The following is a 14,984-nucleotide window of genomic DNA, read 5'->3' as shown; positions in this document are numbered from 1 at the left end:
GAAGTCACTATATGGCTTGAAACAATCTCCTAGAGCATGGTTTGACAGATTCAAAAAGGCCCTGATTGTTTTTGGCTACACTCAAACTCAATCTGATCACACCTTGTTTGTGAAACACAGGGGATCTTTGGTGTCAATCCTAATTGTTTTTGTGGATGATATTGTTGTCACTAGAAATGATATGAGTGAGATTGATAGTCTAAAGAGGAAACTGCATAAGGAATTTGAGATTAAGGATCTTGGAGAACTAAGATACTTCTTAGGCATCGAAGTTGCAAGATCGAAACATGGAATTTTTATCTCTCAAAGGAAGTATGTCTTGGACCATCTCCGAGAGACAGGGAAGCTTAGAACAAAGGCAACTAGCACCCTTATTGATCAGAACCATAAAATCAGTGCATTAGAAGGTGAACCAGTAAAGGACCTTGGGAGATACCAAAGACTTGTGGGTCGGCTACTATACTTATGCATGACAAGATCGGACATCTCCTATGCAGTAAGTGTAGTGAGTCAATACATGCTTGCTCCACGAGACCAACACTAGAAGGCAGTTGACAGGATCCTTGCTTATTTGAAGGGACATCCAGGCAGAGGCATATTGTTTACTGATCATGGACAGCTGAAGCTAGAGACCTATACAGATGCAGATTGGGCAGGATGCCTTGATGACAAAAAATCAACTTCAGGAGTGTGCACCCTAGTTGGGGGTAACATAGTCTCATGGAAGGGTAAAAAACAAACAGTTGTGGCAATATCAAGTGCAGAAGCGGAATATAGGGCCATGGCACATGGAGTTTCAAAACTTCTCTGGATCCATTCTCTGTTAGAAGAAATCAGTGTACAGGCAAAAGAACCTATGATGATATACTGTGATAACCAGGCAGCAATCAATATTGCCCATAATCCAGTCTAGCATGACCGAACTAACCAGGCAGAAGAACCTATGATGATCCGTTCTTCTGATCTGCAGTTTGCTGATGTTCTTACAAAATGTGTTGCAAAGAATAAGTTGGAACATGATCTACACAAGTTGGGAATGTGTGACATCTATTCCCAACTTGAGGGGGAGTGATGAGTGGGCCGATTTATGTTTAGTTTGTTTTCTTTTAAATTAAGAAGTCATTGGGCCTTGGGCCCATTAGTTTTTACTATTAAAAGAATTGTAAATACTTAGTTTGAGTTGCCGCCCTACTAAGGGCATCTTTATAATATCTCATATTTAAGTTAATTATAAATAGAATGAGGGGCTAGCGGCTAAGGTTATGAATCACTATCCTAGTTGACATTCTTCTCATTTTCTTCCCTTTCCTCTGCCTATTGCTAAAACCCCCAACTTTCTCCTCTTCCTTTCACAAGAAGTTTGGCCGAATCAGCACATAAGGCTTTCTACTACATGCAAAGATCAAAGAAAAACACAATACAAGGATAAGCAAAGGATAAGTAACATGTTTCTAGAAACAAGGCTCTGATATCAAATGATAAGAACCCACTAGACGACCTGCTCTAGGAACTCTTGAATCAAGTTGTTATGCGCACCCAGAAGCTAGAAAACAAGCTATAGTTGATCAGATTAGAACCTTAAGGAAACTAAGTCCTTAAAGAATCTAATCATGAAGACGCCACAAAGGTTGATCACTCCATTGATAAGTCAATATATTGTATTCTACCAAGAACACAAGAAGGCAAAGCTAAGCTTGCTGAAAATACCACTGTATTATTGATGATTTTGTTTTACATGGTTATAGCCTTTATATAGGCATGTACGCATCATTATCTTATAAGGAAACTCCTAACTAATAATTATCTTATCAGGAAACACCTAACTGATGAGGATCCCTTTAATTTAGGAAAACAAATCTGCTTTGAAATAGGAATCATTCTAAAAGACTACAACTAATGACAACTAAGCATAGAAAAGTCAAAGTAAACAAAACAAGATAAAAACAATCCCAACAAGACAAAGCAAGCCCATCAATACATCTTTGCATGCGAATTGGGCATTTTCTTATCATGTCCATGCACCAAGCCCATCAAGCTTTGTTCTTCAAGTTTTAAGCTTTGCACATCGTCTTGCACATAAAGATAGATGATTATCCTTGGTGAAGTTTTGGAAACTGGTAGAATAGTCTTAGAATCTTCTAGAACAGTCTCTTTGTCATGCACTTCCCTAATGAAGCCTTGTAGAACCTCTTTCATCATCTTTGTTCTTGCCCTAGTCATTGAATCGCCGATTCCTTACAAAGGATCTTGAGAATATTTGGGAATATTAGCTTGAGCCATTTGGCTAGCACCTCGATCTCCATTATTCCACAACTGTTTTGAACTGTGGATAGATTGTGTGGATCAAACCAGTCCACACCCATGGTGGCATTTTGTAGGTGTGGTGTGGACTGGTCCACAACTAGACCTATTCATGGGCAGGGTAGTCCGACGGCCCGGCCCGGCCCGACCTGCACCCTGATCGGGCTTGGGCATGTAATTAGGCTTGCGAGCCTGACCTCGGGCCTAAAACACCAAGCCCGATTTTGTGTCGGGTCAGGCTTGGGATTTGTCAAAAAAGCCAAGCCCGACTCATTTATATAATATAAAATATATAATATGTATATTAATAATTTAATATATACATTTTTTTATTTTTTCTTTATAATTTCTCTCTCTCTCTCTCTCTCTCTTCAGCCGCTTTAGCAGTGGCATGAGCTATATACTTCAGGCTTTTTATGAGGGTTGGGCTCGGGCCCAAGTTGTAGTCCCAATGGTCGGGTTGAGCTTGAGCTCGGGCCTTAAAAAAATATGTTAATGCAGAGTGAAAGCCTGACTCGAGCTCGGCCCGACCCGACCCGACCCATGAACAGGTTTATCGACAACACACTTTTTGATTCCATGTATCTCATATATATTTTATGGGAGGTTTGCATAGTCGATCATAAATGTCTAATTTTTGCATTTTATATGGTAAATAAATTGAAAAAAATGCATCAATATATAGACAACAATTGCATTTTTAAATAATTAAAAAATATTATTTTAAATATTATTTTATTGATAAAAATATTACAAATTAATATTTAAATAATGAAAAATGAGTTGAAAAAGAGAACCACTAGACTTGTGCTAGAATTAACATTGAAAATTATTATTTTATTGATAAAATATTAAAAATTTTAAAATTATTAAAAGATTAAATAAAACGAGAGCAATTGGACCAATGTAACGCAGGTGTGTTATACTAAAATATTCCCACAAACTATCCACACCATAGTATGAACCATCCACGAGAAAATACTATGCACATTAAATTAGGGTGTGGCTCATCCATGTCCACGCTTTACTAAAGATGCTGAAGTCATGGTCTTTGTCTTTTCTCTGTCGAATGACGCTTTACTGCTTATGAGATGTTAGTCAATGAATAGTGGTGATGAACAAGAGTTTGGGGCATTTTAGTCTAGAAAAAAAAAGCAAAACCTCTCCCACTCAATTTTTTGGTTATTTTTCTTAAAAATGTATTTGATTTTGTTAGATTGTCGTACTTCATCCCTTTAGTCTACTTTAATTTTTGAAATATAAAAAATTTAAAAATTAATTACTTTTCAATTTTTATATATAATAAATTAATGTAAAATATATTAAATTTATTATATATATTCATATATAATATAATATATAAACATATATATTTATAATTTTAAATATAATTATATAAAATTTATATATTAAAATCAATAAATATTATAATATAATCAGATTTTGATTTTAATCGGATCGGATGGAATTAAATTCAAAACTTCGAATCCAAGTAATCAATAATTGGATAGGAGAATCAGGATGCGGATTTTGTGCTACCATTAATACACTTAATTGGCCCAATAACATGGAAAGGATAGGGGCTGATTGCGTGGTCACATCTGCGCCCCACTATGCCCCACAGCACATCCCCACTTTGTATTGAGAACGTCTACCATGATGTTTCATCATCTCCCACACTATTATCGGTAGATGTGATATTCCCAATACAGGGTGGAGATGTGTGTGGGCATCGTGGGGCGCAGATGTGAGTATTATCCAACGGCCAACATGCAATCAATCTCTTGGCTACTTGTCCTTTCATGAACTCGAATGGGGGGGGGGGGCATGGGATGGAATATGGGACAACCAGGTTTGCTCCCTGTGGAAAGGAGCTAAGGCTCTTTTCAACGGCCCATGTTCTCTTTGTCAATAGGGATTGATTCCGGTTCCGGTCCGGATGTGTCGGCTGTAGCCTGTAGCGTCTCCGGATCTGTTATCTAGGATACTCTACAGTCGTGCATTGGAAACATCTTTTCATTTCTATCCACGTGAGATGTTTCCGATGTCCGGAGTCCATCCCATCCGGACTGCATTTGCGCTTCGACGAGACGATGGGTGCCTAAAGTAAAAGCAGTAAAAAGCATAAAGGAGCGGAGGACGGGTTCAGATCTGCGCCTAGATAAGAGAGAAGCACCCTCCACGTTGACTTGGGCCAACGCTATATTTCGCCGTTACACTTGTGCCAACGGTATAACGAATCTGAAATATAGGGTCATTTGAATTTGAAAAATGTAACCGTTGGGAACCTCCTGTTTTTCATTTATAAGCTCCCTTGCAGGCTCTATATCTCTCATTTTCATCTTTATCTGTTTCTCTCTCTCTCTCTCTTTCCTTTTTGTGTGTTCGTGCAGCCATGTCTACTACTGCTATTATGCCCATGGATTCAGGCCTCGTACCTGCAAAGAAAGGAAGGAGTAAAAGAGCAGCGAAGCCCAAAAACTCATCGGAAAATGACGCCAATATCAACATCTCCCACGCTCCTTCATCATCAGCAGTGTGTGACGCCACTACTGTTGCTGAGATGCAGGTGGACACTGACTCTGTTCCCTCCAAGAAAGGAAGGAACCGAAGGGCCTTGAAGCCGAAGAACGCAACGGCAAATGAGGCCAACATCTTAGCGGGAAAGATCTCTCAAGCCTCTCCTTCCCCCTTACCACCGCTCCAAGATGCTGAGAAGGAGAATCATGAAACCCTTTCCCTTCCTCGCTCGCCCAAGAAAACCAAAGCTGCTTCAAAGAAGAAAGAGTCCAAGATGTCTTTCGAGAAAGAGTTGGAAGAACTGCAAGGGAAACTTGAACAGATGCGCCTTGAAAAGGAGAAGACTGAACAACTCCTAAAGGCTCGAGATGACATGTTGAAGCAAAAACAAGAAGAACTGGAAAATCGTGGCAAGGAGCAGGAGAAGCTTCAACTGGAGCTGAAGAAGTTGCAGAAGCTAAAAGAGTTCAAGCCAACCATGGTTTGTCTTCTTGGCCTCTTTTCCTTTTTCCCCTGTTTTCCTGGTTTGGGGTTCGTTCTTGATCGTGCTTTTCTTTTACTCCTCGATTGTAGAGTTTTCCCATTGTTGTTCAATCTCTGAGAGAAAAGGAAGAGAACAAGAAAAAGAAGAACGCATGCCCGGAAAAGAAAAGGCCGTCTCCAGCTTATGTCTTGTGGTGCAAGGACCAGTGGAATGAGGTAAGACGGCGAAAATATTTCAAACTCCGGAATTTTCGTTTCAATCCCGTTCGAAATTTTTTATGCTTTGGCCTTTCTGTTTTATAGGCCAAGAAAAATAACCCAGACGCGGGTTTCAAAGAGATCTCGAACATATTGGGCGCTAAATGGAAGAGCCTCAGCTCAGAAGAGAAAAAGCCCTACGAGGAACGGTACCAGGCTGACAAGGAAGCTTATCTACAGATAATCGGTAAGGAGAAGCGCGAGAATGAAGCAATGAAGCTTCTCGAGGAGGAACAGAAACAGAAAACGGCAATGGAGTTGCTCGAGCAATATCTTCAGTTCAAACAGGTTAGAATTGGTCCATCCTCAGTCTGAGTACCTGGAAAATCTCTCTTGGCATTAAAGAACCTGACATTTTTTAACTTAAATGTGTAACAGGAATTGGATAAAGAGAACAACAAAGCAAAGTAAATCCCGTTCAGCTTTTTGGCCTTTCTGTTTCTTAGCTCTGCTTGTAAAGGCATTTACAGCTTGCCTGTTTTTTCATTTCAACTATTGCAGGAAAGAACGGGATCCACTGAAGCCCAAGAAGCCTCTCTCAGCCTTCTTCATTTTCTCAAAGGATCGAAGGGCAACTCTGCTCGCAGAGAACACCAACATTCTGGAGGTAGTAGGTGGACCCTATATCATCTGAATGAAGCTTTGTCTTTCTTTGTTCATTAACATTTTTGAATGCTGGGTAGATTGCGAAGATTGCTGGAGAGGAGTGGAAGAACATGACAGAAGAACAGCGAGGACCTTATGAAAAGGTTGATAATCTCATTGGAGAGACTTGCTTGTGCAGATTCTGCATCTTAATCTTCTCGAGTGCTTTTTGTTTTAATTTCTCTTGGAATCTTCTAGATTGCAAAGGAGCAGAAGGAAGAATATCTGCGACAAATGGAACTTTACAAACAGAGGAAGGAGGAGGAAGCTGAAGCTCTTAAACAGGAAGAGGAGCAGCAGATGAAAATTCAGAAACATGAGGCGCTCCAGCTACTGAAGAAGAAAGAGAAAACAGAAAATTTGATCAAGGTTTGCGAATTGTCATTGCATCACATTGAGCTATGGATTTTATTTATTTGTTTATTTTGGGTAAAGTAAATTTTGGTTTCTTGCTCACAGAAAACAAAAGAAAACCGACAGAAGAAAAAGAAACAAAAAGAAGAACAGAATGGGGACCCCAAGAAGCCAAAGAAACCAGCTTCGTCATTCCTTCTCTTCAGGTCCCTTCTATGATACATGATTTCCTTTTGTCAAGTTTAATCGCCAAATGCAGTTGGAGCTCTTTCATTTCTAACTTAGTTTTGTATTTTTGGGTAAATGCAGCAAAGAAGCGAGGAAGAATTTGTTACAGGAAAGACCGGGCATTAACAATTCTACCCTTAATGCTCTGATTTCAGTGAAATGGAATGAATTTAGTGAAGCTGATAAACAGATATGGAATGCTAAAGCCGCAGAGGCCATGGAGGCTTACAAAAAGGAACTGGAAGAATACAACAAATCTAGAGCAGCAACCATTGATTCAGAGCCACAAAAATGAAAGCCCATAGGAATTTCTCATCATGTTCAAGTGATTACACGTTGAACAAAGTCTGCTTTTGATTTGTTTTGGTTGTTTTTGAGAAAAAAGCAAATTTCTTTTGAATCCATGTACTTGGGATTATTCCAAGAGCTTGACGTTTCATCTCTGAAACTGGTTCCTGGTTAATAGAAATACTGGGATTTCAAATTGAAAAATATTCCTACTTCTGTGAACAACTCTTACATTGAATTTGAAATTTAGATTGAAAAATATTCCCCTCTAAAAGTCTAAACACATGAGGATGATAAGTGAAATAGTAAGAAATATAACATTTAGAATTGGGCTGGTCAAATCTAAAGAACAGGCAGAGACAAGGCCCATTCAGGCTCATGCCTCTCCATGCAGGTAGATGGGTGAAATAGTAAGAGATGTAGCATTTAGAATTTTGTCTTCGGGAAGTGTTATTCTTCAGCTTAGAAAATTTCTATGGAATCACATGCCAAGATGAATGCCAGGTGTCAAAAGATCAGGTTTGGATCGGAACCAATCTAAATTAAAACCAATTTAAACAGATCTAACAGACATTGAATTGGGCTGGCCCAAAAAGTCCTAAGTACATCGGATTGTAGACCCTGACCTATCTGTGATGGATTTCTATTAGACCGGATCCAATTAGACCAAATTTTGTCAAATTGACGCCCCTAGATAAAAACAGTTGAACTGAGGGTGTTTTGGTAAAGTCAACTAGGGCAATTTTGAATTTGAAATTATTTAGGGTAAAGTGCCTCCATGAAGTTTGTTACCATGAAACCTCTCATCAAGTTTTTTATTTTTATTTTTTTTTATTTCTGAGGAAAGAAAAAACAAAATAATACAAACTTTATCAATTGTTCAGTCGACCCCAGAAATTTGAGGTGGAGTGCAGTCTACTTATCCCTAAAAACAAATAGAACTTAAAAGTTGGAAAAATAAACATTTTTGTCAAAATTAATTGCATTGGTATTTTGAAGTTAAGGGGAAGTGATTCAATTGTCAAATTTTAAAGAAAGGTTTCAACAACAATAAGGAACTAGAGTGGAGGTTTCAACAATTTATCCAAATATTCAAGAGGATCAGTCCAGGTCAGAATTTTGAACCCCACTGTACAGGAGGATAAATCCTGACCATATATTGATGCTAAATTCACGGACAGGATGCAGTTTACATAGGAGGGCTACTAATATGGGGGGACTGTCATGAATTCTCACCATCGAAATCTTTTATCTTTGGTGGGCAAATAGAGTAAATGTAAGTGGGCCATCAAATGTAAATGGGCCTTCAGAAATAAGGTTTATTGGAAAAAGAGTTAGTTCCTTGTGAAATGAAATGTGGATCATATTATCACAGTCCTTGAATGTTGGTGCTCATGCCGGTGGTCGATCTTCATTCATTCTTCCCCGGTGAATGATGCTACGTTTGTTTTACGTTACCCCCGGTAATGTGTTCACCAATACTCTCAATGGACCCCATTGTAGCAGCGGCCCAACACGGAATTATTGCAATTCCGTAGGATCGACCCACATAATTCGGAATGGATACCGGCTTGCTTAGTAAAGTCTCTCCTGCATGGATCAAATCTGACTTTTGGGCTACCGGAAGAGACATCCAACAAAATGGACCTAATATTTAGGTTCCGTAAAATCCATCCGGTACATCACATGTGATGAAGGAAGATTTGGTCCGACCTCTTTATTATGAGACACGTGGCAAAAACGACAGTTCGGTAAAAGGGGCCAAGCCTAGGCAGGAACAAGGGGACACACTTCGCCGAACTAACCCACCTTGTAACAGCTCGGGATAGACTTCGCCGAACTGCCACCTTGTAACAGCTCGGGATAGACTTCGCCGAACTGCCACCTTGTAACAGCTCGGGATAGACTTCGCCGAACTGCTACCTTGTAACAGCTCGGGATACACTTCGCTCAGCACTTCGCATCATCTTCTGGGCACCAAAGCCAAACAAGTCGTACCATGCCTGACACCAGGGAAGTCCGTGCCCGAGGGCGCCTCGCCTGACTGACTTGGGGATCTGACGTTTGGCAGCAACACTCCAAACGGCCACCTGCCACCGCCACTGACGCCGCCATCTCCGGTTAGACGGTTAGGCAGTGACGGTTCTGTCTCAGCAGAAGGGATGACAGCCGAGTTGACAAGCGCAAGGGTAATCATACCCGATCTGACAAGGGCCTCGGGACGAGTACACAAAGTGACTATAAGAGCCCCCTGCCCCCCGGCAACGGAGGTATGCAAACTTGGCGCTATCTAGTGTTACCTTGCTTTTGAAGGATTCTAACTTGAGTTTTGGAGCCTCTACACCGGATTCCCCCCGGAGCTTTCCCATCTCTTCCGTTTCAGGTTCCCTGCTACCCCGAATTCAGAAGCAAGACAGCGGACAGCTAAGACTAGCCGGATCGCGCTCCATGAACATGGATCTTCATGGATAAAGGGATGAACCATGAAAGTGGAGTATGGTGTGATTTATTTTAATTTCATCCCTACTACACTATCTGTTGGCTAGGATCAACCTCTGCATTTTATGGGCTACGGCCCACCCATCAGGCAACTTCAATCTGACAGTCTAAATCAATTGTTATGTGAAAAAATTCCTTCCTTTCCTTTTAATTTTTCTGGATTTTTAGGAGAAAATCTTCTTGAATGGGAAATAATAATAAAAAAATACAAGTTTATCTTAAATTGTAGAGGTACTTTCTGCAATTATTTAGGCTTAGTTCAGAACAAGTACAAATAGAAATATGTAAAGAACAAATGCATATAAAAAAAATACAAAATACAATAATTTGCACTATACATATTTATATTTGTATTCCTTCCAAATAGGTGAAGTTTTGCCTTCACATATACATAATTTTTTTTAGAAAAATCCATGGAATGGAGTGGAATTCTCTAAGTACATAATATCACGGCATTCATAGTTACACCAATTACACATCTTTTTCAAATGAAACCATATATAGCAATACCATCGTATAAGGCTTACCACTTAATTTCTAACTACATTACTATTCATGAAAGGAAAGGGATATAAGATCTTGGGATAGACCAAAAGGATATGGATAGAAGTAGTAAGGAATAATTTAACTATGGATATGACATTAAATAGAATGGATCGTTGAAACAAAATTCATGTAGCTGATCCCATGTTGTAGGAATAAGGTATGGATGATGACGATTATTGAAGAAAAGCACAAGACTGCTATTTTCAATAATTTAAGCACAATAATTTAACCATGGATATGACATTAAATAGAACGGATTGGTGAAACAAAATTCATGTACCTGATCCCATGTAGGGATAAGGTATGGATGATGACGATTATTGAAGAAAAACACAGGACTGCTATTTTCAATGTTGGTAACAAAATAAATCTATAAAATATTAGGTCTGCTCAGTTCATACTTTATAGCTTATGAAAACAAGTTCAGCAACCCCACACGGCCCTCATAGCCCTTACAGCTGTGCATTGGAAACATCTCCATACTTCATGTTTTAGTCAAGTTCACATTTGCGCCCCACGTCTCATAGCACATCCCTGCCGTGTATTGGAAACATTTCCTGATGATGACATCACTATTTCTGGTACTATCATCGGAGATATTCCCAATACATGGCTCACAATGTCTCACAGCACATTCCCGCCATTTATTGGGAACATTTATTGACGATGACATCATCATTTCTAATACTATCATCGGGAGATGTTCCCAATACATGACGGGGATGTGTTGTGGGGCACCCCCACTGCACCACGGCTGTAAAGGCTGTAACGACATTTTGAGGATGAAATCCAGATTCTATAAAAAGCAATAAGAGGCAAGTGGTTGCCTCCTTATTTCCCAGTAAAATCGGGACCCAGAGAGCATTCCAGTATTTACTCGGGTCTGAGTCTTAAAACACTGCTCAAAGGCAAATTTGTCAATCCAATCTTTTTCTAAGCCAATTTTTGTTGATCCAATTTGGTAATATAATTACTGGTTTTCTTTAATATCCTTGTCCTTAAAAATAGGAAAAATTCCCCATGAATTTTTGGTAAATACCACATAATTACTCATCGGTACTTGTATTTCTATATACTGGTTGATTCGTAGACTTGATCATGGGCTGGGTTTTATCAATTTTCAACGGGAAATGTCTAGGTCTGAGCCCAATGTATGTTATGCAATTATACACCTAAGTTCAAAAAAAAAAACACACACAAATACAAAAGGCAAAATAGTAATATAAATTATTACCTAATACTTATTACTAATATATATATTTATTATTTATACTATTGTTGGGCCAGACTTACTTAACAAGTAAGCCCAGCCCCAAAAAAAGAACCAGGCTGGGTCTTCAAGTCCCTGGGCCTCAAAATGGGCCTAAAACGGGTCAGCCAGGCAAGCTTGTGCGGCTGCTCGGCGTATGATCAATAATTGGTTACAAGTTTTTCTAGAAACATAGTCGAACTTTAAAAAATAAAACATAAAATATGAATTTATTTATTTATTAGAATAATAATTGATCTTCCTCGTAAAAATAAACATTAAAAGCTTGCTTTATCATCTCTCTTCAAATTCCAAACAAAAAATTGTTGAATAACTATGATTTAATGGGCCGAAATACTAGAAAAAAAAAATACACTTACTTTACAAGAGAAAGGGAGGTTTCTGATTGGCTGAATCCTGATCTTCTCCTCTGAACAAGGAAAAGTGGAATGGAAAGTTGGGGTTGCTAATGGGCCTGGGCCCAAGCTATTCTCCCAAAATGCATTTGGCACAACCCAATTTGCATGGTTCGGATTTGCTTTCACTCAGCGTGTAAAAAACGCAAGCAAACGCTAGAAGTGTAGAACCTTTAAGCATTCAAAACATTTGTCCATCATTATCGCAATCCAAAGTGTTCTTCTCAATTACGTAACTTGTTGATTGACACTTACAGGCTTGCTCTCAATGTCAAAGGATGTTCCAGAATATATATATATATATTATTTTATAACTTATTAATTAAACAACATAAAGGAAACACAAGAATTGAAGACCCGGGTCCAGATCTATTGGTCTATTCCTAAATTCCTAATAGAGCAGGCGCTATTGCATCAATGCACAGGATCCCCATCAGATTCACTTCTCATAGATCTCTCTTCGTACCAACGTCACAACACATTCCAGCCACATAACGACATTTCCTATATTTGTGTGTTGTTATTCATAATGAAATGCTCCTAATAAAGTTTTTTAAATCAAATCAGACAGGGAGCTGTATCAAGGTTTGGTTCTTGGATCGAACTGTCCAACCTTTTGAATTGAATGGATGGTTCATTCTGAAAAAAATAAAAAATAATAGAAAAGTAAGAAAATAGTTAAAAATCGTTGTCCTATAGACAGTTCAACAGTTTGATCGCCCAGTTCAGCGGTTTATTGACCAAATCAACGGTTTTTGACCAATAAATGATTCTGAACTGAAACAGAACTAGTCAGATAACTGATTCTCAATTTTCTGATCTGACCATCCAGTCTAATTTGGTTTTGAAAACATTGGTTACCAATATATGGTGAGATGTTTAGTGTGGTATTGATGTCAGAGTGAAATGAGTTGTATGAGGAGCAAATCTCAATTCCAGAAAAGGAGGAGGAACCAACCACATCCCCTCATCCACCAAAGATAAGTTTTAGAAGCTAAACAGTGTGCCTAGCCTACTGGAGGACCTATTGACATAACATAGTCCATAGAAAGATAAAAGAGACACCGCATCATCATCAAAAAATCACAAGACCAAGCAAAAGACGAAAAAACTCCATTTAAGGCTGAGACGACCAAGGAATAATTTCTCATTTATGCTTACAATTTGATTCCAACATAGGCCAACAAAATGATGCTTTTAGAAAAAAAAAAAAAAAAAGAGCATATATTCTCTTTTTTGATTGATAAGAATATATTCTCTTAGCTTTGTGGAATGTTATGAAATAGGATGGTGAAGCGGTTGGAATACATATCTCAATTTTTGAAATATGGAATCTTACCATTTTAGTGGGAAATTATGGTGAAACTTGTTTCAAATTTAATTGGAAAAAGTACACACATTTGTAGTATTTTTAGGAGTTAATATAAGATCCATGACCGATTAAAAATTTATTAATCAATTAAAAATAATTGAATAATTAATAATAAAACATTAAAATTATTAATTAAGTTATAATTATTACTAAAATAAAATATTAATTAATGATAACAATGAATAATATAAAAATGATAAATGTATAAATAATTATTTAATAATTAACAACAAAATAGTTATTGGTTAATTAACTAATTAATTAATGAATAGTTAAATAATTTTTATTATAAATTTAATTCATAGTTAAAGAAAAAAATAAAAAAGTGCTAATTAATTAAAAATAATTAATAACACTAAATAAAATCAGTAATTATTTCATAATAAATATTAATAAATTAACAATTGCACATCTCTATAAACCTTTCCCCCTCTTATTTTTAGAGAATTCGATTAATAGTGAAAGAAGAGGAAGAATAGAGGAGCTAGCGACTGGTCTTACTACATTGGAGATGGCGGTCGGCAGTGGCTAACTTGGATGGAGGAAGGCGTATGAAATGTTGAGGACTTGCTCGATTAGGGCTTTGGATTGAAGTGGAATTTTTTGGTCAAATAAATATAGGAAGGAAAGGGAAGCGAAATGGAAATCGCATTCAGGGGGCTGGAATTATCATTCCCCCATATGGGGGAATCCTATTCCAACTAGAATGGGAATGAGAATCCCATTTCGATCAACCAAATGGCCAGATTATGATATCAGCAGGCATCTATTCCTGCAAACCTAACGGATGGGATCGGTCTACACCTTAATCGACCATACCTTAGCTAAAGTTTGATGGCCAACATTTTGGGCTAACTACCTCGTCATTTGGTCTGCTTCCAAGTGGTCGATGATTCAGGCCGAAGTGGAGAACTTTGCCTGCTTAACTACCTGTGAGGTGTCGATCTGCCTATAAGGTACCGAATTGACCAGGTGCAGGGCTGCCTATGAGGTGCCAAGCTGCCCAGGTGTAGGGCTGCCTATGAGGTGCCGAGCTGAATTGATGAGCTTTGTTGCTCTTTAGAGACTTGCAAGGGACCAAATGTCAGAGGACCCAGGGTGACTAACCCGATGAGGTCGCTCCGATGCTTAAGTCAGTACTCTCATAGTAGACTGCGAGCTAAAAATCACAAAGTCTGAGACTTGCTTGCTTGCCCCTGGGGTTGGTGCCTTTATATAGACATTGTTTGGCGTGGGCTTCATGCACCATATCCGAGATTTCTGCGAGGTCGTTTAAGTGGTTCGAGATTTCTGGAGGTAACTGCCATGCACGTTGATCACCCTCCAGATCGTTCGGCACATGGGCCAACTTCCAAGGATCGTGGGAGTGTTAGGATATGCATGCCGAATTCGTCGACGAGCATGTCTTACAAGTCACCAGGCGTATGTGCCAAGTCGCCAGGTTGCGTCTGGGACAGGCCGCCAGGTCGGTGCCTATGCCAAGCTGCCAGGTCGCACCTATACCAGGCTGCCAGGTTGTGCATGGGCCAAGCCACCAGGTCGGTGCCTGTGCCAGGCCGCCAGGTCGGTGCTTGTGCCAGGCCACCAAGTCGTACATATGCTAGGCTGCTAGGTCGGTGCCTGTGCCAAGTTGCCAAGTTGGTGCCTGTGCCAGGCCACCAGGTCGTACATGTGCTAGGTTGCTAGGTCGGTGCCTACGCCAAGCTGCCAGGTCGGTGCCTATTCCAGGCCACCAGGTTGTACATGTGCTAGGCTCGATGCCTGTGCCAAGCTGCCAGGTCGTGCTTGTGCTGGGCTGCCAGCTCCCGCCAGGCCACCAGGTCGG

The 14,984-nt window shown here is 39.3% G+C and overlaps 1 protein-coding gene across 1 annotated transcript; it reads left to right on the top strand.

Annotated features, from left to right (window-relative positions):
* The first annotated feature begins 4,492 nt into the window (after positions 1–4,492).
* On the top strand, positions 4,493–7,281 carry LOC148864514 (high mobility group B protein 6-like). Its single transcript, XM_088978267.1, has 9 exons — positions 4,493–5,302; positions 5,395–5,520; positions 5,608–5,850; positions 5,941–5,969; positions 6,064–6,169; positions 6,246–6,311; positions 6,406–6,576; positions 6,667–6,767; positions 6,871–7,281. The coding sequence occupies exons 1-9, from the start codon at positions 4,697–4,699 to the stop codon at positions 7,082–7,084; spliced, it is 1,662 nt and encodes a 553-aa protein (XP_088834393.1). The 5' UTR covers positions 4,493–4,696; the 3' UTR covers positions 7,085–7,281.
* Positions 7,282–14,984: the final 7,703 nt, after the last annotated feature.

This window comes from Nelumbo lutea, chromosome 3 (assembly GCF_056320005.1).
Source record: "Nelumbo lutea isolate HS-2025 chromosome 3, American lotus-T2T, whole genome shotgun sequence".
Lineage (NCBI taxonomy): Eukaryota > Viridiplantae > Streptophyta > Magnoliopsida > Proteales > Nelumbonaceae > Nelumbo > Nelumbo lutea.
This window is presented reverse-complemented; position numbering and strand designations above follow the sequence as displayed.

Bases quoted from the DNA above. Each gene is read 5' to 3' on its own strand.
- LOC148864514 (XM_088978267.1), top strand. From the start codon at position 4,697: ATGTCTACTACTGCTATTATGCCCATGGATTCAGGCCTCGTACCTGCA. The intron at 5,851-5,940 runs GTTAGAATTGGT...AATGTGTAACAG, and splicing joins AATATCTTCAGTTCAAACAG to GAATTGGATAAAGAGAACAA. The intron at 6,312-6,405 runs GTTGATAATCTC...GGAATCTTCTAG, and splicing joins AGCGAGGACCTTATGAAAAG to ATTGCAAAGGAGCAGAAGGA.